This window comes from Trichosurus vulpecula, chromosome 3 (genome assembly GCF_011100635.1).
Source record: "Trichosurus vulpecula isolate mTriVul1 chromosome 3, mTriVul1.pri, whole genome shotgun sequence".
Taxonomy (NCBI): domain Eukaryota; kingdom Metazoa; phylum Chordata; class Mammalia; order Diprotodontia; family Phalangeridae; genus Trichosurus; species Trichosurus vulpecula.
The window spans coordinates 136040912-136063757 of record NC_050575.1 but is presented as its reverse complement, the minus strand read 5'-3'; the positions used below and the strand labels follow the sequence as shown (position 1 = coordinate 136063757).

At 40.1% G+C, this 22846-nt stretch overlaps 1 protein-coding gene across 1 annotated transcript in view; it reads right to left on the bottom strand.

The window, feature by feature from the left end:
- PEPD (peptidase D) overlaps positions 1 to 22846 on the bottom strand; it is a 251321-nt gene that overhangs the window by 147940 nt on the left and 80535 nt on the right. The window contains exons 7-9 of the mRNA XM_036749271.1: positions 20355 to 20399; positions 10526 to 10601; positions 6514 to 6560 (exon numbers count right to left, since the gene is read on the bottom strand). Coding sequence (XP_036605166.1) covers positions 6514 to 6560; positions 10526 to 10601; positions 20355 to 20399 — 168 coding nt within the window. The remainder of the gene's footprint in view (positions 1 to 6513; positions 6561 to 10525; positions 10602 to 20354; positions 20400 to 22846) is intronic.

Sequence of the window (22846 nt, the reverse complement as noted above, 5' to 3'; positions counted from 1 at the left end):
GCTTGCTCCTGCCTACAGTTTAAAGGACACACAGAGGGTCTAGGTCCTGAGCAGTCACAAAAGGAAATCAAAGGTGCACTATAACCAATCTCCAATCAGGAATTATGAATGACTCAAGAGCTGGAGTATTTTATACATATCAGCCACAGCCTTTTAAACATAGATCACTCACCAGCCTCAGGCCACAATGATTTCAAGAGTGTGCAAATGCCCAAACTGACAGGCTTAGTGAGAATGAGAGAGCTATTTCAATTAAAGCATGAGATTATCAAAAAAACACTAAGTTATTAATAACCTTGCGGCAAATGTGAGCTGGAGACATGCTTATATGGCCAATTGAGCATGCTTCGAATTAGTGTTTGCAGGTAATTGGTTCAGCTGTCAGCTTTATGCCAGACAGCTGTAAGCCAGTTAAGTTATTAAAATTAAATAATAGGAAGTAGTAAAAATGGACCAGCTGATTGGACCTGTAGTTAAATGTTATCATCTTCTGATTTACCCAAACACTAACGTCTTACTGGTTTAACATAATTCACTACACCTTAATTGTAGAAAATGATTTTTCATTTTCTTTGAAACTGAACATGCAGTTCTAGAGGCACGGAGAAAGAAGCTTCTAAATAAACTTCATTAATATATTTACTGTTAACTGACCCTATTTCCAATTAATAAAAATCCTTCAGCCTGATCCAAAGCCTGCTTGTCAATGGCAGCAGCTCACTTTCTAATCCTTTGTTTCTCCATGAATAATCCCCTCTTAATGTCCAACTCCTGGGAAACCACAAAGCAATGCTGCTGTCTCTACCGGGCACCCAATGTCCCAGTTTGGTGACGCCAGAAAGCACCACTTCAATTCAGGTCACGCTCACCTGAAGCTTGCCTAATTGACTGTGGCACACTGGATTTGTACTTCTGTCTATTTTCATAACTGTGTGATTGCAAACCAGACAAACCACGTGGCAATCTACTTTGCTTGGGTGGATTAAAATGCCAGTGTGACAGCTCTGTGACCTAACTTTTTTCAAACAAGGCCCACATTTTGAAGAGGGCAAAACTATACATGAAGGTGGAAAGTCTTCACCTGATAAAATAATACCAAAAATAAGAGCCTATTTTCCAAACAATGCAATGTTTAGTGCTTTACATTTTGAAGCTCAAAACAGGAGGTATTTTTCAAGGTTATTATTTCCAGTGGGACTTTAATCTTCAGATGCAATGACAAATTTGGGGTCCTGGAGACAATGTCAAGGGTGAAATATTCTAGCTAATATATATAGCTATTATATCAATAGCTTTAAGGTTTTCCAAGCATTTTGTGTATATTAGCAATTGACCCTCACAAAATCCTTGTCAGGTAAGTGCTATTGTCTCTGTTGTATGTGTGAGGAAACTGAGGTCGAGAGAAGGTAAGTGACAGAGTCACATAGCAGGATTCAGACTCAGGTCTTCCTGACTCCAGGTCCAGTGTCCTACCCATTCTGCCACCAAAATGTCCTTCTGAGAGCTAGCAGGGGACTCCCCATTATGGCACAAGTGAAATTTCCAAGTGTATCCCTCCCAGCAGCACCAAGCTAAAAAAATGTTCAACTTCCCTCACAAGTCCATCCTTGCTGAATGCCTCACTGTTCTTTGTAGCTATTTCATCCACCAATGGCTGCAAAGCTGGAGGAGCGGAAGCGGAAGAGATTGGACACAGCATGACTCCTACATCACATTCCTGAGAGTGCAGAATTAAGACTCATTGGCAGCAGCTCCATGTTTCACTTTCCTGAATTAGTTCCTTCCCTGAACACATAGACTGGCCACACAGAGCAGAGCAGGTGGTGGGGAAGAGAAGGTAGAATCCTTTGGCATTTCTACGACAGTGTCAGACAAACGGAATGTCAATCAAAACGGCTGAGACGCCTGCAAACTGACCCAAAAGTTTTCTGTCCCAGAGAGAGTTCTAGATTGCTGAAGTAAAACCCCAGACAGAACCTCAAGGACAAGGCTAAGTTGCAGGGGAAGTCACACACATAGAGGTTTAAATGCTTTCAAAGTATGAGTCCTTCTCTACGTCACATCGGAAAGGGCTGGGAATCACTCCAGTATGGCACCTACAGTATCACAGGATTTATAAAAGCTAGGGCTAGGTATGTCGTCATGGGCAGTGGATAGAGCACCAGGCCTGGAGTCAGGAAGACTCATCTTACTACGTTCAAATCTGTGTGACCTTGGGTAAGTCACTTAACTTCTGTTTGCCTCAGTTTCCTCAGCCTTTCAATTAATAGCTTTTTGTGAGGCTCAAATGAGATAAAATTTGTAAAGGGCTTAGCATAGTTCCTGGCACATAGTAAGTCCTATGTACATGTCAGTTATTATTATCATCATCGTGATGGTAATGATGATGGTGATGGTAGAGTACAACTGTTTCATTTACAGATGAAACTGTGGCTCTGGGAAGTTAAGGTTACACATGTAATAAACTGAACTAACAAAAGGACAGTGAGTTTTCTCATGTGAATTTATCAGAAATTTAACATCAAACTGAAAAAACAAACCTTCCTTCAGTAAAAAAGGATATAAAGTCACCTATTCCAGACTCCTGGTAGGAAACTCATCCCAAGGACACCCAGAAGATTTCTACCCATCCTGCTTCAAAAACCTGTGCAGGAGATTCTCCAAGCCCTCTTTGTGAGATGGCCTGCATAAAGCCCCCATATAAAAAAAAAGTTCTCAAAGAGTAAAAGTGTCTCCCAGTTATGTGTGTTCCTGTTCTAACCTAACTGTCCCAACACCCTTGTCGAGGGGTCCAGGTGCATTTGTGAATCTCTGGAAAACTCTACCAGCACTGGAAATCCCAGAGGCCCTTCCCCTCTAAGAGAACAGGAAAAGGGCAGTGAGGCTCTCTGCTTCTGGGCAGAGCCTTGGCTCTGAGGCCCAGATCTCCCACAGAACTCCTGGGAATCCACCACATTTAGTTTCTGGTACAACAGTCCAAGCCACATTCTATTCTTCACCTGTCTACTTGTTCTAGCTGGCTGCCCTCCCTTCTCTCGTTCTGCCCCCTTCCTTCCTCTGTCCCTCACAGGGCTGCTGTGAAGATGAAATAAGAAAAAAATTTACAAGTATGCTGAAAAGCACAGAGCCCTATACATATCTGAGGGGTTATTCCTATTTGTCCCTTCTGATGTTTCTTTTTAAATTTAAACCCAGCTAATCTGGCCGTGGCCACCAGCCATAGTTTGGTCTTCCAATTTTCTCTACAGACACACAATTTCTTAGTCTTTATGAGTTTCTTGCTTAAAAGTTTGTTGTTCCTTTAAAAAAATGTATTCTAGGACTGTCTTCTTGCTTAAGTTCTCCCAGGCTTCAGCACCAATAATTACCACTATTCAGTGTGCAAGATTAATCAGCTGACATCCATGTACTGGCAGTGATCTCAGTTCACTATGGGCAAATTACTCCAACTTTCTGAATCTCCATTACTCCATATAACTATAAGCAAATTACTCCAATTTTCTGAGCCTCAATCCCTCCAACTGTAAAATGAAGTTGAAAGTTGCACCACAGGTTGTTGTGGGGAAAGTACACCATCACATTAAAGAACTATATGTGAGTTATCAACCTCCTACACTACATTCCCTCAGATTCTAGAAAAACTTCTCTGTGTGGGGCAGCTAGGTAGCACAGTAGATAAAGCACCAGCCCTGGAGTCAAGAGGATTTGAGTTCAAATCCAGCTTCAGACAGTTGTGTGACCTTGGGTCACTTAACCCTGATTGCTTCCCCCCAACCCTATCCCTCTCCCCAAAAAAACCCCACCAAACTTCTCTATGCCCCCACTGGAAAGGGGGAAGGCATAGACCAACAGAGGGTATTTTTTGGACATCACCAACTCTTCTGGGAAGTGAGGAGAAGATGAGCCTTCAAAAATCTATGGCTCGTAGATAGACAAAAGTCCTGCCCTAGAAATGCATTACCAGGTCTGTAGGGATTGGCCTCTGGGTGCTGTTTTGTGAAACACCATGGGCAGGAAGCACAGGCATTTCTGAAGGAGCACTTGGGGCTCCCTCCTCGGAATTCAGATCTAAGAGCTTTTACTTCCCTCACAGCCAGAAAGGCCACATGAAGCAAGCCCAGTTGGAGATCACACTGCCACTCCAGGGATCTGTGGCTACAGGGCTGTCAATTTATTCCTGCTCCAATTTTTCAGTTCCTTTGATATTTTATTGTAAACCAGTTTTGGCATCACTCTGGACCAATCTAATTGGGCCAGGTTCCTTTAGGGTAGGACATATAACTTTTTAAAAATGCTTTCAATTCATTTGTATTTTGTGCTTTTCATCTATGGAGGCTCTCCAACAATCTCTTACAGGGATCTGAAAGGCTCAATTCTGAGATGACACATCAATGATTCTTCCTCCAGTTCACCAACAATTCCACTCACTCCATTTAAACAAAGCCTCCCAAAAGAAGGGTGCTGGCCAACTGGGATCTATCTGAGAAAGGGCTTTGAAAGGCTCCATTCAGAAGTCACATTCTTCCATGGTCCTCTTCAGTCCTTCCTCCTTATCCTTCCCACCTTACCAGGGCCTGGTAACAGCAGGTTGCTGTCAAAATGCATTTTTGATATTTCACATCACAAAAGCTTAGGGAAGCTTAGAGATTAATTGGAATATCAGACTACGGATATTGCACTGCCTATCAACAGAGATCACACTGCTATGGCAGATGCTATGAGAGGTTTGATTATTACTGCCTACCTCAGTTCAGTCCCTCCAACAGGTAAGATCTATGAGATGTAACATGGTGTGGTCATTTACTAGTGCTCCACAAAAGCATGCCAATTCTGACAAGGCCTTTTTAACTCCTTCCCAGCCAGACTTTCTTCACAATACAGTCCATTGGCATACGATGCTATGAATTAATCCACTGGTTCTCTCTGCAAGGTTTCTACTGTAGTTACAGCTTTAAAGTTTAATTTTGCCTCCATTTCTTCAAACTATATTGCTTCTATCAAAGATTTTTTTATTTCTCTGCCTGCTTCTTTCGTATTCACCTTCACTTTTCATTCTCATCCCCAATTCATCCACTATATTCTTTCTTCTCTGTTCTTGAGTTAAATAAAACACACTATAGGTCACAGACCCTTATCTTTCCTCATCCCCAATGGAATGTAATGACTACCAAAGGAGTTGGTGCACAGAAGAAATAAGGAGACAGGAACTCAGATCCAGCTGAGCCTTTCTTCACAAGCCAGGTTTCCTTCCAGTAATCAGCCCTAGGTGCCAATTTCTTTTAAGCTTACAGTGTAATGAACTGTCTCCAAGACACTTTTGCTTTTTAAAAAGTGGTGTCAGGAATGTACCCCCAAGCACTGCTCACCTGGTATCCCCATGAGCTACACATGAGTCAGATACAGAAACAAGCCCTTGCATATTACATTACTGATTGGAGAAAATCATAAAGGACAAGAGTACATATCCATGTGCCCAGGGTCCAAAAGAAGCCAGACTGGGATGAAGGAAAATGAGAAATTCAATATGATTTGCCTCTTTTTCCTACTACCCCAGCTTGGTTAAGACTCAGTGGTGGATTAGAGATAGGGGTAGGGTTAGGCTTAGTCTGTAGCTGTACAGTATCCATAAACAAGCAGGCCTTCAAGTCAGAAAGAGTCTATGTGACATCACAGTTCACAGTTCACACATCAGGTCAGTTCCACTTGTTTAATTCACCTTTTCAGCTGAAGGCCAACACTTCCTACAAATGTGGCCAGAGAATCAGGAATTGGATAAAGTCAAGCTGATGATGGCCTGAGGGGCTATGGTGGTAAGACCAAAGCCCCCACCAGAGGTCGTAAGATCAAAGGATCACAGATTTAGTGGTGGGAGGGACCTCAGAGGCCACAGAATCCAGCTACTTCAGTTTACCAATGAGGATATACCGGCACAGGGAGGTTAAGTGACTTATTGAGCATCACACAACAAGGAAGTGTCCGAGGTGACATCTGAACCCAGGTCTTCCTGACTTGAAGTTCAGCAGCTCTGATGACTGCAGATTGACCTTTCTTGACCACCTAATTGGAGTTGCAGTCTAGTTGAACCCTTCAGAACATTTTATGAGCCTTTTATACCCTTAGAGATAAAGTGCTCTGAGCACAGCAGAGATGATGGCAATGTTTACACATAAAATTCGCAAACTGTTTTTCCTAGAGTCTTTCAAACCTCAATAATGGCCACTTTGTAAAGTTTCTTGTAAATTACAGAAAGAAAGTCCAAGTACAGAATGATGGGGCACTAAACCATATTGAAAAGTAATCAAAGATTATTACGATCAAATACACTGCCAAGAACCAACGAATTGGCTACAGCAAAAAGAAAACTAATCTTTCAGCCCCATCTAGAAGTGGTATTCATGATCCCTACTCAATCAGTGCTGTCAATGCTGGGCCTCATCTGTCCCTTTTCCTGGGAACATAAATTACTAGTTTTTTACATTTCAGTCTTTACTTAGAAAAACAAGATGGGCTTACCTTTCCAACTCATATTCCTTCATTCCTACTTTTACTGCCTTCATGACCTGGAAGACAGATATTAACCAAAAACATTTGTATTAAGAATGTGAAGTAATATTGTTCTATAAAGTATTTATAGTGCAACATTTTCAGAAGACCCTCTTTCATGAAAATAATTCCTTGTACATAGAGAACAGATACATGGTAAATGGGGACTCTAAAAAATACTCCCTAAATCATATACTTTAGCTAAATTGTTATGGAGAATTTTTATTCTGAAACCATAAATATAAAAGTATTGGGTTACACTAAAGAAGTACCTTACTAAAAACAATTCCAAACATAAAAATTTAATCAAGATAGTGAATACTTAATGCTAAGAAGGCTATGATGACTATCACTAAAAGGTTTCCCTTTGTTTAATTCAAAGAAAATTAATCAGTATAAGAGATTACTGTACATAAAAACCCTCATCTACTTCCCAACACAAAGCTGCTTTTCATACTGAAGAATTTAGTTTTATACTACTTGCCAGGTCTAGAATTCCTTTTCCTGAAACCTTTCAAGAAATATAATTCCTAATCTATCTTTTATTTCCCACATATGGGGGAGGGGGAGGTACCCTTTCCAACTCTAAATCTCTGATCCTGAAAAGCTGCTTGCTAAGAAAATGAAGGATTAAACCTATATAAATCATAAGCATCCGTGTGTATTACCAACAAAATCTAGCAGTAAGTGAAAGAAAAATTCCATTTTAAATTCTCACAGAAAGTATAAATTACTTAGGAGTCTACTTGACAAAACACACACAAGAACTATATGAACATAATTATAAAACACTCCTTACACAAATAAAGATATAAATAATTGAAGAGATATTCATTGCACATGGGTAGGCCAAGCCAATATAATAAAAATGATGATAGCACCAAAATTAGTTTACTCAGGCAGTACCATACCACTCTGCTTACCAAAGGTTTACTTTATAGAGTAAGATAAAGTAATAACAAAATTCATTTGGAGGAACAAAAGGTCAAGAATCACATGGGAATTAACAAAAAAGTGGGAAAAAAGGGGCTTACAAGTTTCAGATCTCAAGCTATATTACAAAGCTGTAATCATCAAAACGATTCAGTGCTATTTAAGAAATAAAGAGAGTTTAATCAATGGAACAGATTAGACACAAACTGAACAAAAGCAAAGAGTAGGTGAGGAAGCTTAGTGTTCAATAACCCCAAAGATCCCCACTATTGGGTCAAGAACTCACTATCTGATAAAAAACAGCTAGGTCAGATAGAAAGCAGTATAGCAGAAACTAGGTCTAGACCAACAATTTTACCTCATACGCCACACTTGATCTTACCCAAAAGGTCAAGAAGCAATTCACTTCATACTCCAAGATAAACTCCAAATGGGTACATGACATAAAGGGTAACATCATAAACAAATTAGAGGAGCAAAAAGGAAATCACTTGTCAGATCTATGGATTGGGGAAGAGTTTGTGACCAAACAAAAGACGGAGAGGATCACAGAAGGTAAAATGAACAATTTTGGTTACATAAAATTAAAAAGCATTTGTACAAACAAAATCAATGAAGATAAAATCAGAATAAAAGAAGTCAAATAGGAAAAAAAATCATTGCATTGAGTTTCTCTCATAAAGGTCTCACTTCTGAGATATATAAGGAATTGATTCAAATTTATAAGAATAGAAGCCATTCCTCAATTGATAAATGCTCAAAGAATTTTAAGTCAGTTTTAAGAGGAAGAAATCTAAGCTATTAATAGCCACATTAAAAAAAATACTCTATGGGGGCAGCTAGGTGGCGCAGTGAGTAGAGTAATGGCCTTGGAGTCAGGAAGACCTGAGTTTAAATCCAGCCTCAGACACTTGACACATGTACTAGCTGTGTGACCTTGGGCAAGTCACTTAACCCCAACTGCCCTGCCCCCCCAAAAAATACTCTAAAGGGGAAGCTAGGTAGCAGAGTGGATAGAGCAACGGCCCTGTAGTTAGGAGGACCTGAGTTCAAATGTGGCCTCGGACATTTACTAGTTGTGTGACCCTGGGTAAGTTACTCAATCTCAATTCCTTCCCTCCCAAATGCTCTACATACTAGTAATTAGAAAAATGCATATTAAAACAACTTTGGGGTTCCATCTCTTACCCATCAGTTTAAAAACTGAGAAAAAAAGGAAAATGACAAATGCTGGAGGGTCTATGGCAAAACAGATGTGCTATATTGGTGGAGCTATAAAGTAGTCCAGCCTTGCTGGGAAGCAATTTGTAACTATGCTGCAAGTGTTATATTTATGATTCTACATATATGTATATATACACACATATATGTATATATGAATATGTCTGTGTATATATATAAATATATGTGTACATATAGTGCATATTTTATTTATTATACCATGCTTACTCTGACCAAACAACATCACTACTAGGTCTATACCCCAAAGAGATCAAAGAAAGAGGAAAAGGATTCAGATATACGTAAATACTCATAGCAGATCTTTTTTTGGGGATGGCGAAGAACGGGGAAACTAAGCGAATACCCATCAACTGGGGAATGGCTGAACAAGTTATGGCATACAAATGAGATGAAATACTATCGTGCAGTAAGAAATGAAGGGATGGCTTCATAGATATCTGGAAAGACTTGTATGAATTGATGCAGAGTGAAACGAACAGAACAATTTATACAATAACAATATTGTAAAGACAAACCACTTTGAAAGACTTAAAAATTCTGATCAACGCAATGTCCAATCACAATTCCAGAAGACTCATGACAAAACATATTATCCACTTCCAGCTAGAAAGCTGATGGACTTAGAGTCCAGATTGGGACCAATTTTTTTTTTTTACAGCCAATGTGGGAATTTGTTTTGCTTGACTACATATATTTGTAAGAAGGGTTTTATTTTTCTTATTCTCTCAAAGGGAAGTGGTGGGAGGTAAGGAAGAGATGGCAGATCTTGACAAAAATAAAATTTAATTATAATAATGAATGATTAAAAGCTACATTCTGGGATCATTGTGGAGGAAAAAAAAGAGTTTTAATAATTAAAGAGAGAGTGCCAAGAAAGAGAACCCCTTCTCTTTTTTGCAAATGATTCTGTAATAGGGCATTACCAGTCTTACAGGGCACACAAGCTCTGTTTTCCTCATTTTTAGACGTGTAAACAAAGCTGCCAATGTCACCCACAACCTAGTGTTAAGCCTCTTGGCTCTTTATGTCTATTTCAGCAGTGCACAAAGTGGGGTCTATAGATACCTGGGGTTCCCTGAGACTCTTTCAGGGAATCCATTAGATCAAAACTATTTTATAATAATACTATGTCATTATCTATTTTAAAAATCCTCCGTTTACCACTTTCATATCTGTGTGAGGCTAGATTTTCTTCATATACTGTATTTTAACCAAAATAATATGAGACAGAATGCAGAAGCAGATATGAAAATCTAGCTATCTTCTGTTAAGCCAAACATTAAAGAGATTTGCAAAAATATGTAAAACAATGCCATTCTTCTTATTAATTTTTTATTTTAGTTATTTTTCATAAAATGTATTATATATTTTAACATGCAATAATTTTATTATCTTTAAATGAATTAATAAATATTTTAAAAATATATGTTTTAATTTCTAACATGGTAAATACTGATAGATATAATCCACATAAACAAAAGATCTTTGGAGTCCTTAAAAATTGTTAATAGTGAAAAGGAGTCCTGAAACCATAAGCTTGAGAATTGCTGGTCTATTTTATCTCTCAGCCTTCAGAACTCTTACTTCTCAATAAGGAAATAATATTTAAGGCACAATTGAAAAGGTGAAATCGCCATTATATCTCAGACATAACACATGCCATATCAGCAAGTTCTTTGCTCCAGAGTGAGTCAGACATGGCCTTTATGTGCATCCAGTTCCCTCTAAGGTCTGACCATTAAACACGAGAGCCCAGCACATTCTCTGAATCCAGGCAAGCAATTCCAGGAAGTAACAATATCCTTACCTCCCTATGGGCTTCACTGGAGACTTTGTTGGTATAGCGCAAAACCTCCAACTCCATGTCAGTCTTAATCACACGGCTTCAAAGAAAAGGAGAAAAACAAGTCAGGTGAAAATTGGTGTCTAAGTCAGCTCTTTTGATAATAAATAAATAAGAATTTTGTCAGAAGTGAAAAAGCAACAGGGTGGCCACATATCTAATAACTATTTTTCAAAGAAAGAAAATACTAAATTAAGCAAGCAAAACCAAAACAAAATAAACAATTCAGAATTCCACAAACCATATCAACAGCAAATTCATAGCCTTTCAATGCCCTCTCAGATAAACTGACCAAACTGGAGGCTTGTTCCTTGATGTGTGACTCCATTACACTCTGAAGCCTCCTAACAGACCATTTTGACTTCTTAATGGGTCAGTGTGCATTTCATCAAACACAGGCTTTCCTTTGACTTCATGTACCCCTCTATCACATCAGTGCCCCCAAGTATCTTGACAAGATTCCTTGTTACTGAATAGCTGGAATAATCAACAAGTCACCAGATGGATCTTAGAATCATATCTAGCCCTTCTCTCACGCAAAAATTATATGAGAAAGCAACCACAGCCTATCAGTACTGCCCACGTTGACCATCTTTACAAAGGAAACCATCAGAAGTTTGGAGGAATGAAGGGCAAAAGAACACACTAGCCACTTTTATCCTCATGGAGTTTGTTTTTGCCATTAATTGTGCACATGACATCTAGACATCAACAACTACGTCTATGGAAAACTTTGTATCCACAAAAAGCTATCTTTTGTGTTAAAGTTTCTGTGTGTGTGTGTGTGTGTGTGTGTGTGTGTGTGCGTGAATGTGTGTGTGTGTCATGGACCCTTTTGACAGTCAGATGAAATCTATGGACCCCTACTCAGAATAATGTTTTTAAACACATAAAATAAAATTTAAAGAATTACAAAGGAAGACAATTATACTTAACTACAATATTAAAATTTTTCTTTAAAAAAAGTGCACAGACTTCAAGGTAAGAATCCCTGTTCTAGGTTGTGACTCACTGCTCCCATGAGGTACAGTATTACCCTGCAAAGACATTATTAACACAGCTTATTCCTCCTTTCAGAACTTTTATAACTTTGTATTCCTTTCACAAAAAGCATTCACAACCTCTCAGGTTGTCAAGGCCCAAGCCTCATGAAATGAGCCCTGTTACGGATTCCCTTATTGTTAATGGGTGAGGGCCTTCTTTCTCTCAGAATAGGCTGCTGGACTTCATGAATGGCTTGGGAGAAAGATGGCATGAGTATGTCTATTTTTCATATTTGATGTCTTTGATGTGAGCTACATTATGAAGTTGTGATTCACAGATAGCTTCTTTCACTCACAGGCTTGGCAACAACAGTTATGACAGAATAGCTTGTTTCCCTAATGCTGGTCTTCAACTAGGGTCAGAAAGGAATGCTGAGGCCCCCAAACTTCTGCTCCTACAGGAAATCCAGGCTCAGAGGGCTTGCTGACATTGCGTTTTGTGCACATAGTCACCTTCTCTTTTGGCTCACAGATGCCACTCATTTCACACCTTGCTCCCCTCCCCATTGTGCCCTATCCCCAACACCCATTGTCAACGGAGGTCTTGGAGCTAACATTCACTACCTATCTCAGAGCTCTCTGGATTTCTCAAACTACATTGCTGTAGCCTCCCTTGTTTCATTGGGCTGAAAAAATGGAAATAAAATTGCTGAGATCCTGAAGTAGTTGCTCTTTTAAAACTAAAAGTACAAAAACTGCCAATGTTGAACATGAATTTATCTAGTGACAAAACCTGAAGCTCCTCATAATTCTTTTTTTTCCTTTTTTTTGGGGGGTGGGGTGGGGGATGGGGGGAAATGATCAAGTCTCCTTATCCCTCGAAGTCTAGAAGTACAGCAGCTACCTGATCCCACAGCTTGAGAGTTTTGACCTGCTCGTTTTCCAACCTAGACTGGTTCACCCCTTCTTAAGCAGCCTGGTGTCTCTCCTGTTACTGGGGACTCTCTATTATCAGTGCCAGGCTTAGTCCAGACAAGCAATCAGGTATGGTCCCTACTGCAGCTCAGAACTCCTGAGCTCAAGGAATCCTCAGTCTCCTCAGCAGCAGGGGTGACACATAAGAAAGGCTATCCTCCCTGGTTCCCCATGCTTCATACCACACACCAAACACAAATCACACACACCTTCTCACTATTGTGCAGGAGAGACCCAGGGGTGGGGGGTGGGTAAGAATATGGCTCCTACAGGTTTTGTCTCAGAAGGACACAGATATGAGAGCATCTCTGGGGGTGCCTGCACATGCAGGCATGCACACACACACACACACACACACACACACACACACACACACACGCCCAGTTGTATGAACAGCACCAATACTGAAAAGACTGTCCAGTTCTATGCAAAAGTGACTCTACTTCAGCTATGGTGAAGCAAGGGTGGTCACAGAACAGGATGTGGATGCAGAAACCATTCCTACAACATAAATGCCAACACTGATGGTGGCTTCTGTTCAGGTTTGAGCAGGGACACGTTTATCCAGTAATGATGACTGGCTAAGTTTGAGTTATTTCTTTTATGTCCAACGACTGATGTGGAGCTGACTGTCTTTATAGTTAGATCCCTGTTCCATGAGAGAGGCATCAGCTTCTGTCTCTCACTGGTGGAAAGAAGAATCTGAATCTGTTTCAGAATCTGAAACGAGTCATCCCTGCTGCAGGGGTGTGCCAGCCCAGATGGGGCTTGACACGTTCTCTAGAACATTAGATTGTAATGTTCCCCTCCTGGAGTGGGGGCCACTTAGGGCACAGAGACCTTGGTAACCCTGGTTCCTACTATAGGACTATGCTTAACAAATTCTTGTAGCATCCAATTTAGAGTCTCAATACTGACACCTCAGCACCCAATGCAGTTATTTTGCTCTTTCATATAACAGAATAGTGGTGACTCCAGCCCTCCCATTCTCCTGGTGACAAAGTGAAAAGTTGTAACCTGATTATGATCACACAGTCAGTGGCTGTTTCTGGATGGGAATCTGATGCCCAAACTCAGGCTCACAAACAAGACACCACACCAGTATATGAAGGGAAATGGCTGTATGATCAGGCTTGCCAATCTATCCCCTAAACCCCAATTTCACTTTTAGGTTCTGTAACCGAAGGTCTACTTAGTGTGCCCTGAATTTCTGTTCTAGTCACGTAAAGAAGTATCATGAACTGAGCCAGTTAGAATTATCCTACAATTGCACTACTGAGATGCGATCTGTATGGCGGGGCTTCAGCCTGACCCAATTTAATCCAAGGTAAAAAAATAAAATAAAATAAATTCTGAAAATAGAACTTTGTCATGTGAAAAGTAAGAGGCACCTCGCGGATTTAACCAATTATCCATAGTTTACCCTAGACACAAAATCTGGTCTGGTCACTAGACTAAACAGAATTCTTCCCAACTTGGATTCAGTTATCTCCATGACCAGAAGGACCAGGACCAGTTTTAATTCTCTGTGGAAAATAACAACATTTTCAAGCATTCCACAAGAAGACTCCTCAATTCTAAGAAAGAATTCACTTCCTAAAATCTGCTGGGTACGTCTGTCTCTGGGCATGAGGTAGCAAGGAATGAGAAATAAAGCGGTTGTCTGTATTTATACAATGTCTGTGAATTTCTAAGGGGGAAGAGATGCTTGATAAAGGTGCTAATCAAACTAAATATAATTCAAGAATGGTCAGGGGAAAGTATGGGAAAAATTTTATCTGTCATGATTTTAATTTGCTTTTAAAGTTCTCCAGAGGACTGAAGATACCTAGTAGCTAAGTGGCACAGTGGATAGAGCATGGAGATTGTAGTCAGGAAGACCTGAATTCAAATTCAGCCTCAACAGCTGCATAGCCCTGGGCAGATATCACTTAACCTTTCTGCCTCAGTTTACTGAAATGTGAAATGAGGATCCTACCTCCCAGAGTTGTTTCAAGGATCAAATGAGATAATAACTGTAAAGCCTAGTAAGCATTATATAAGTGTTAGCTATTATAAAGTATTATTATTGTAAGGACCAAATGAGATGATTTTTGTAAATGGCTTAATGCAATGCCTGGAACATAGTAGGCATCTTAAAAAAGGCTTATTCCCTTCCTAAAGGCTTCTTACAGGTTAATACTGATGCTATAAATGAGAAATGATAAGTAGGACTAAAGCAGTCTTCTGTGCAATTCTAAAATTTTCTATCTACAAATCTATATGTGTGTGTATAATGTTTAATGGTAGACATGAATATTAAAAGCATTCTTTCAATGAATAACAAATAGAATTTAGTCATCCAAACATCAGAAGTATAATCTTAAATCAAGAAATACTTGGTTGTTTAGTGAAGCTGAGTGTGGAAAAAAACAATGGACTAGAAGTCAGGAGACATGGGTTCAATTCAATTCAGTAAACAATAATTAAACACCTACTATATGAATGGTGTTGTATGGAGCCAAGGAAAACGCAAGGTAGGTAATTGTCCTCAAGAAATGCTAGTTTAGTGGGGCAATAAGACATGTACAGATAGCTGGACTGTAGGCTTCTGGAGGGCAGACATTATTTCATTTTGTCTTTGTATATACCCGGCACCCGGCATGGCACACTGTGAGAGCTTAATAAATGCTTGGAGTTGAACCAAACTAGTAGGTAACACACATCACATAAACGGATGAGAATGTAAGATAAAGTGCCATGTGACGTCTAAGGAAGGAGATAGACATGTGAATTTAAATTCAATAGGCAATGAGGGTGAGGGAGGGCATGAGCAACGAAATGGAAGAAAGCCCAGAGCATGTTCAGGGGACAGATAGCAGTTCAGCTCTAAGAGCAGGGGTCACAGGGTTGCAGATTTAGAAGTGGCACAGCTCTCAGTAAACATCTAATCTAGTCTCACGTTAGCAGCGAGGAAACTGAGCCCCAAAGAAGTAATGTGACTAATCCAAAATCATATAGGCCATAAATGGCAATGCTGACATTTAATAACAGGATTTCAAATCCAGAGCCCACCTCAACACTGCTGGTGAATGCAATAAGTGAAATCTGCAAAGGTCTGTTAATACCTGATTGCATAGGGCCTTGAATGCCAGGCAAATGAGTCTGATGAATGGTATTTGGTGGGCAATAATAAGGAGTCACTAAAATTTTTGAGGGAGAAGTTGCATGACTAGCGTTCTGGCCCTGGTTCTGATATTGAGCTGCTAAATTACATTGGTTGAGTGACTTCATATCTAAAAGCTTGCTTCCTCTTCTGCAAATGAAGGTTTGGACTAAATAAATATGAAATTTCTTCTAGTTTGAACATGTCGTGATTCTAAGTTACGGGGAAGATCCAAAAGGCACAAAACCCACTCAAACCCAGCAGTTTTAGGGTCATCTGATGCATGATCTGCCGTGAGGTAGAAAGATTAAAAAAAAAAAAAACCTGGCCAAGATTTATCTGTGGGACTTTTTAAAGGCTCTCCCTTCACAAATTTGCCTCGGTGCCTAACTGCAGAATTAAGACTTCAGTTACAGAAGGCATGAATGGTGCAATGATTAAAGCAGTAGCAAAAAAAGATGAAGTATTTCTTAAATTGGTCTTTAAGACTTAATGTGATGTTGTGTTGAGCAAAAAAACTTTAAAAAGGAAGGTCTCAAAGTCATGCCAAAAGATAAACAAGCTGGACTCTGACCATCTGGGGTCCAATCACGTATGTAGCTGGAGGGTCTCCCAGCAATCACCAGGGCCTCTGCTCTAACAGGACAAAACTAAAGCTATCCATACATAAAGCTATCCAAATGGATGGAAAAAGATGAGCTCACTGGGTCCATTTATCATGAAGGAGGAAATAGGCATACATACAGGTAAATATAAGCCATTGGTCCTTACAAAGAAACAAGGGTCTTATGAAAATGAATGAGTTTTGAAGTGTGTGTGTATGTGTGTTTTTTTTTAAGTGAGATTTTTATTTGCTGCAATGTAAGGGAATCTGGTAGAGGGTAAACAAGGGATCATGGAGGTGCCTGAAGCTCCAGATGGTTTGGACACTTCTGAAGCGGATCTCAGATTTCTGAGCACAAAGTTCAATGCCTTCATTTTCTCAGCTTCACCTGACTATCCTAACTATGAGGTATATGGAACATGCTTTCATATCTGATTATTCTTCCCCCATGAGGGTGCCCTGTCTCTTGCTTTTTGATGTAGAGTAAAACCTCAGTTATACAGAATGCTTGGGTTATCAGATATTCTGGTTGGTTTTTATCTGTTTGTTGACTGGGGGTTAAAGATATCTTTATTAAAAATAAAAAAGATGAATTAACTTAATCTTAGGCAAATCCCTTCTTATATTATCCAGTCTTGCTCTAGCATTCTGTGATTCTAAATGATTCCCTAAAATGCACTGAAGGTCAAGCTGAACCCATAACAAAACCCTGATTCATTACCTAGGAATATTTAGTCACGCTCTTCTTATCTAGGCCAAGTGACAAATCACCGAGGCTATCAGATCTCCTGATAAATTCTCCCCTGCTATGCTCTGTCAGTACCTCAGGATATGTTATGGACATGGAAAAAGCAGGTAGGCAGAAATATGCATCTTATCCAACTGCCTAATTAATATGCTCAGAATAATTTTACTTCATTCAATTAACAGCTCTAAAAATAGACTCAGTTTAAAACAAACTCACTGAAAAATTCCAGAATTCTTACAGCAATTTCTATCATTTTTCTATGATTTTTCCAGGAGCACTGAACTGTAAACCAGAGTACTGAGCTATTATTCAGTGTAAAAAAGTGTCTCCTTTATTTTCTCCCCCTTCCTTCGGAACAATTTAATCTTGCAAAACAGGAAAGAAGTATATTCTAAATTACAAAAGAAAAAATTCTGTTCTTATTAAGTTTCAGCTTCAAACTTGTACACATTGAAACTACAATACCCATGGTAAGAGAAGAAATTATCAGCTATGATCTCATGTTTGTGGGGAAGAATATGATTACATTAGAATTTACAGGAAATCACAAGGCATTTGCTCCGGATAATGGTGTATAATAAAACAGTCGCCACAAGGAAATGGATAACACTCGAATGGCAAAAATGTAAAAACGAAGCTTCTGCAGTTCTAGGAAGCAGATGCCTGCAGATCACTCAGGCTCCTTCTTGAGAAATTCTAAATTCGGAGCCACTGAAGGTTAGTGTGTGCACAGGTGTGCAGACAGCTAACATGAGAAGCCATATTGTAGAGCCCAATATATCAGCAGCAACTGCAGCCCTGTCATCTGGACTGTCACCTGGGCACTTTTGTGAGACTCATCCCTCCCCGCAACTTAACTGCAAAGTGGCAAAACAGATGGGTGAGGCAGTAACTCTGAATTATCCGGGCCTCTGCAGAGTCACAGGCTCAATCCTGGCAGAGCTGCCTGAGACCTTGGGCTTTTCAAGAGAGGTTCAGTGGGGGCAAAGCACTGAGGAATATGATGGCATGTTCAGAAGAACCAGACTGGTTTCTGTGGTCAAGAAATGCTCTAAGGGCCTCACATTTTGTGCATTCATTTCGGGACGTGTGTACTGCCGGGATCTGAGTCAGAGGTAGGGACCTATGGTATCCCACAATAACTAATAAGGAGCAAAAACTATAATGACAAAATCTTGTTGGAGCAGAGTATGGGTCACCACTCTTGCTCTATTTGAGGAAGAACATGTCCTTCATCATAAAAACATGCCAACAATGCTATTAGCTCATCAGGACTATGAGTCACGAAATCCACATAACCACCGCTACTCAGGTTCAGTCCTGCAGCAGATACTGCCTTCAATGCCATAGCCCTGTTGTCCCCAATTCCCTCAGCTGCATGAGTCACCTGCAAGCCAGGTGCGTGGCTGTAAGAATGCTTTCTGACGTCATTAGCTCTCATAGTCGTCTGCATGATATTATCCACTTTGTGAACCAAGGGCTTCATTCCACTCAAGGTCCACATGTGCCCTTATGGGGCAGCCTGCCCCAGATATCATGTTACATATTTGAGGGACGAGTACTGATCCCATGCCTGAGATACACAGTGAACAAGGTAAACAGGTAGCACAAATACTACTACAGATACTACATGGCCTAGGCAGAGAGAAATGGTTTTTTGTTTCATTACTGGTTTGAACTATTCAGCCCTTCCCTTCTTCCTACCACCTTTTTGTACCGATATCGAGATACAACTGTGGTATATCTTTGGCAGGGTAGGGAAAACTCCAATGTGTATTCTCCTTCATAAACTCTCCCTGCCACTGTGAAGGCAAAAATGGTTGTTGCTCAGGGTAGCCAGTCCAGGGGAGGGTGGGATTGAGAGGACTAAAAATAAGTCTAGTCCACTGGTCAAAAGGCTTTGCTATTTTAATCAAGCCAATATAGAGTTTCTGATCAGAATTAATGAATGATTCACTTGGTGGGGGGAGGATGGAGGGAAATGAGAGAAATACTTCATTGTATAGGGAGGAAAATGAGAACCAGAGTGGTGAAGGGATTTGCCCAAAGTCACATAGAGAATCAGCAGCAGAGTTGGGAGTAGAGCCCAGGATTCCTGACTCCCAGTTCTGTACTAATTGTTAAGGGTTTAAATGGAGCTAAGTGCCTAGACACAATCACACTTTCTGAAGAGAGAGAAGAAATAAAACCAATAGGACACAGTGGTATCATTTGAATGCACTAATAAGTTGTAATTGACATCATGGGAAAGACAATTTCATATTGAGCCTCACTTCCTCCCATAATTAGGGAGAAACATCAACACTAGCTCCATCCAACATCACTCTCATTCTGGGCAGGCAATTACGATGATTACAATGGATTTCATTGAGAATTATTACAGTCATGAGAACAGCAAAGGACCCATGCCATTAAAACCCATCCCAAAGGAAGCTATAATGATGTGACATTTATAAAACTCTGCTGTTTGCAATGAGTGTCAAATCATTTCTCCTTCGGGTGCTCGTTTTCATAACATTAGGATATATTCTTATGAAGCAAAGTTCATCTTAGAGCCATGGGATTTAACTAGAATTAAAGTTCACATCTCTCTGAAGCATGACCTAACACTTTATCTCTTAGGAGTCAAGGAAATATTGACAGGACATTGTTGATCCACCAACACTGAGACAAGATGTGGGTCCAGTGAGCAGCTACGGCTCAAAGGGGGAATTTCCAGCGCCAGCAGTCGCAAAGTCATTTCAGGGTTAAAAGTGGGGAAAAAAAGTTAGGAGGGATGTTTTTTCTAAAGAAAATATTATTAAAGAACTCCATTTTCAGGAAAAATTTCAATAAGAGGTGTTAAGTGCCCAGTGGTAGGGAGCTGGACTTGGTTTGGGGTGGGATGGTCATCTTGTACTGCTCTTCTCTTTAGGAGATTCTCACCACTTTTGCTTTACCTTAGGGACTGAGCAAAAGTGTCACATGCCTCCAACACACTGGTGTTAAAGTAATCACAGTCTTTTTACCAATATCCCTGGGAGTATGCCACCTGATTTCTTGTAGACAGGCCCCTCTCCTTGATTTGAAAACCTCCGCTTCCAGGGGATGGTTCCCTCAGTTTCTCACTTCTGCTTTACACCTTAAATATGACTGATATTCCCAAAGTTCTAGTTCCAGTCAACACTTGGCCTCTTCTTTACGCTCTGGATTGGATGTGATTTTGGAACCTGACTCTATTTGGAAGCTAAGGCTAAGGAGTGAGTGTTGCCTCAGACCTGGTGATTAGATGTGATGGAAGGGACAGCAGGGAGAAGGCCACTTATGAGGGATAAATGAATTCAAGAATGAACACTCACCACTCCACAATTTCTGGGTGAAGAATGATGTTGTTGACTTTGAATCTGTTAAAAGACAATAAAATGCATTAATTCAATTAACAAATATTTATCAAGTTCCTAAGATGTACAGAGCCCTGGACTGGGCACTGAGAAAAGATTCAAAGACTAATTAAATAAAAGCTCACAGTCCAGTAAAAGTGACAAACTATAATACAAAATAACACAGTAAGTGCATAAGAGGGGTTCAAAGTACCTCCAAGTTTTATATGACAAAATGTTCCATCTAATTTATAAAATATTATAACCAAGAAAAAATAAAAAATAAAAATGAACCTTAGCCTTGTTCTCTGAGCCAAAGAACTTCTATTCATGTACACAGCAGACTAATCACCTACTGAACTACTACATTCTTCCAGACATGCCTCTGGAAAAACCCTCCAGGGCCTCTGTATGCTCACTGTGAATGGCTCAGCGGAAGAGAAAAAACTCTTGCCAAACACCCACTAAAATTAAGGTCATAACATTTGGTTTTCATTTCAAGAATATTAATTAGCTATAAGCCAAAATGACTTAAGAGATTCCAAAACTGCATAAAGTGTAGCGACAGGCACTTCCATTTGCAGAACACATATCTGAGTGGCTCACGGCACTTCATACATTTAATTTTTTTAAAAATTAAGCTAAGCATGATAACATTCCTGGGACAGATGACATAGAGGAGTCACTCAGACAAAAGCAGATCTACATCAATTTCAGAATCACTCCTGCTATGAAAACACCCCACGGAGGTCATGAGGTGAGATGAGTAATAACAACTACCATTTCTCTACAATGCTATAAGGTTTGTGAAGTTCTTTACATATGTTGTCTCCTTTGAACTTCATACTAACCCTGTGTTACTGTCATCCTCACTTCACATTTGAGGAAATGGGCTCAAAGGACTAAGGGACCTTCCCCGGTCACAGTAAATGTCAGAGATGGAATGTAAACCCAGGTTTCCTCTGGCTTCAGGTTCAACACCCTTATTCGCTACCTCCAGTGGCTTCTAGGCCATGTTAATGACAGTGAGCTGTTTCCTCAGTGAAAGACCCAGGAGATGAGAATTACCCCGAGTGAAGAAGGCATCGTGATGGATGCAAGTGCCAACTAAATAAAAGGATTTTTTGCCTTTTTTAGGCAAAGTTGAAAAATGAAGAGAAAAAAAAAACCCAAACATACCGCCTTCCCAAAGTCACCCAGATAAAAAAAGATCAGATTTACTACCATCTGGAAAAGTTCCTTTGCCTTTACTAATAAAGGATGCAAGACACACAGCAACTATGTTAGAAGCTTTACAGGACACATAATGCCAAAAAAAAAATTACAGCAGGAATTAGAGCTAGCCAAGAAATGGCACAACATGAAGCAAAGGAAGCAAACGTTGACCTGACATGTATTCCCAAAGCCATATATAGAATAGATGCCAGTCACAAAAGCTACGTATCCCAAAGTTCAACTTTCAACTTGCAAAAGGTAAAAGTCAGACACATGGTCGCAGAAGCCCAGTCACAGCCACAGAGAACCGGACCCAGTGACAGATACCCAAGATCACAAGCAGGGAGCAACATACAAGCAAGCATGAGCATAGACACAACAACACAGCTTTCACTTGGTTTTTTTTTATTTCCCCTACTGAGTCGAATCTTTGTGGATGTTTTACTGGTGTCTAACTACTATGAAGGAGGAAATGAAAACATTGGTGCTATAGTAATGCAACAGGTAATCCTGGGGCGTCAGGGGCCAGAAGCCAGATATGTGACGAGAAGAGAGCTTAGGAGTATCACAGCCTCCTCTGTGGCAATGAGAGTGTGCTGACACTCACTGCATTTATAATGACAAAATCAGGATAATTTATTTCAAAACGTCCAGATCCTCCCTCACCAAGAAAAAAAAAGGGAAAAAAACAACTAATAACCTTTGAAAGTCAAAGCCCTTTTCACAAAATATAAAAGAGAGGCAGACAAAGGACACCAGGAAACTCAGAGAAGAATAAACAGGTCACATGGAAGAGAGGAGAGCAGACAACATAAATCAAGAAGACAACCTAGATTTTGTCTCACGTTTAGTCAAATGTCAGCTTGGCATTAGGGAAAGCAATGTCCTATATGGAATGAAGAAAATGCTGGTGACTGCAAGGTTGGTGAACCTCACTAAAGCGGGCTGGGCAGTTTCATAAAACTAGGGTATGTGGCCTGGTCAGTCTGGTCAGCCTGAAAGCAAAGACCCAGGCTCTGACTAGGCCCAGAGCAGCAGAAATTGAAAAGCAGGTGAAGACTTGGGAAATGGTAAGGTCAAGTTCAGTCAATGTCATGGTCTGGATACCCCCTTAGCTCCCTTTACCTCTCTTTTCTCCAAAAAAAGACTTTTCCTCCCAGAACCTCCATTTCAGGAGAAAGCCCAGGTCAGCCTCCTCTTCTTGCCTCACCTAGCTGCATTCTCCTGGACATCTCTATCACTCCCCTATGGCAGAT